The sequence below is a fragment of the Eimeria acervulina genome, genomic scaffold, assembly GCF_000499425.1.
Source record: "Eimeria acervulina Houghton genomic scaffold, Eah_scaff229, whole genome shotgun sequence".
NCBI classification, from domain to species: Eukaryota; Apicomplexa; class Conoidasida; order Eucoccidiorida; family Eimeriidae; genus Eimeria; species Eimeria acervulina.
In genome coordinates this window covers 43,791-45,453 of record NW_013550003.1, presented here as the reverse complement: position 1 = coordinate 45,453, position 1,663 = coordinate 43,791, and the positions used below count along the sequence as shown (strand labels likewise).

Genomic DNA, 1,663 nt, shown 5'->3' with positions numbered 1-1,663 from the left:
TGCGGCTGCTGCTGCTGCTGCAGCTCTTGCTGCAGCTGCGGCTGCTGCTGCTGCTGCAGCTCTTGCTGCAGCTGCGGGTGCTGCTCTTGCTGCTGCTGCTGTTGCTCTTGCTGCTGCTGCTGCAGCTGCAGCTCTTGCTGCAGCTGCGGGTGCTGCTCTTGCTGCTGCTCTTGCTGCAGCTCTTGCTGCAGCGCTTGCTTCAGCGCTTGCTGCAGCTCTTGCTGCAGCTCTTGCTGCTCTTTTTGCTGCTTCTGCTTCCTCCACACGGCGACTGTCGCCCCAACGAACGCTAAAAACCCAACGATAGACCACAGCAAAGACACCTGCAGCAGCAGCAGCAGCAGCAGCAGCAGCACCATCAGAATCAGCAGAATCAGCATCCAAAGCAGCAGCAACACCATCAGCAACACCATCCACAGCAGCAGCAGCAGCAGCAGCAAGAGTAGTAAAAGCAGCGCCATCAGAATCAGCAGCATCATCGTCAGCATCAACATCAGCATCTACATCATCAGAAGCAGCAGCAGCACCATTAGCAGCAGCAGCACCATTAGCAGCAGCAGCACCATCACCATCACCATCAGCACGAGCAACATCAGCAGCAGCAGCATTAGCAGCAGCATCATCAGCAGCAACAGCATCAGCAGCATCATCAGCAGCAGCAGCATCATCAGCAGCATCATCATCAGCATCATCATCAGCATCATCATCAGCAGCAGCAGCATCATCATCAGCATCATCAGCAGCATCACGAGCAGCAGCAGCAGCATGAGCATCATCATCATCATCAGCAGCATCATCATCATCATCAGCAGCAGCAGCAGCAGCAAGAGCAGCAGCAGCAGGACCTTCATTCCGACAGCAACTCCGAACAAGTCGTTGAATATGCCGGGCAGCAAAGAGCCGAGCATGTAACCGAAGAGAGTGTACAGCAGCAAAGCAACAGCTGAAGCTTCAGCTCTTCTCTCTCTTTGTGTACAAGCTAAGACAATGCCTGTAGCTGTAGGCAGTATACCTCCGCCTAAGAATAGTATTAACCAAATAGAGAGCAGCGCAGCAGCAAATGCATGCGTTGCTGCTGCTATAGCTCCGCAGAATATACACCCTGCAGCAAGTACACTCAGCAGCAGCAGCGACAGCAGCATTGCTCTGCTGCTGCTGTAGCCGCCGCTGCAGTCAACGATCCAGCCTCCTAATAGGATCCCCAGCAGCGGCGCTGTAATTGCTGTTATCGTGAAGCACAGCAATACTGTTGCCGTCGGCACCTGAAGACAGACTCATAGCAAACAGCAAATATACTCTCGCTTCTGCTGCTCATCCTGCTGCTCATCCTGCTGCTTGTGCTGCTAGGGATGCTGCTAGTGATGCTGCTAGTGATGCTGCTAGTGATGCTGCTGTTCATGCTGCTAGTGATGCTGCTGTTTGTGCTGCTGCTGCTGATACGCTGCTGATATGCTGCTGATGCTGATGCAGCTGCTGCTCCTGCTGAGGCTGCTGCTGCTGATGCTGCTGTTTATACTGCTGCTGCTGTTTATGCTGCTGCTCCTGATACGCTGCTGATGCTGATGCTGCTGCTGCAGCTGCTGATATGCTGCTGATATGCTGCTGATGCTGCAAATGCTGCAGCTAGTGGTGCTGATGCTGCTTCTGCTGGTGTTGCTGATAC

The 1,663-nt window shown here is 53.8% G+C and overlaps 1 protein-coding gene across 1 annotated transcript in view; it reads right to left on the bottom strand.

The window, feature by feature from the left end:
* The window catches only part of EAH_00027020 (hypothetical protein, conserved), a gene marked incomplete at both ends in the record, with an annotated part of 7,864 nt that continues 6,201 nt past the window's right edge, over nt 1-1,663 (bottom strand). The window contains 3 exons of the mRNA XM_013396478.1: nt 1-271; nt 357-845; nt 1,013-1,262. Of these exons, the coding sequence (XP_013251932.1) occupies nt 1-271; nt 357-845; nt 1,013-1,262 (1,010 nt within the window). The remainder of the gene's footprint in view (nt 272-356; nt 846-1,012; nt 1,263-1,663) is intronic.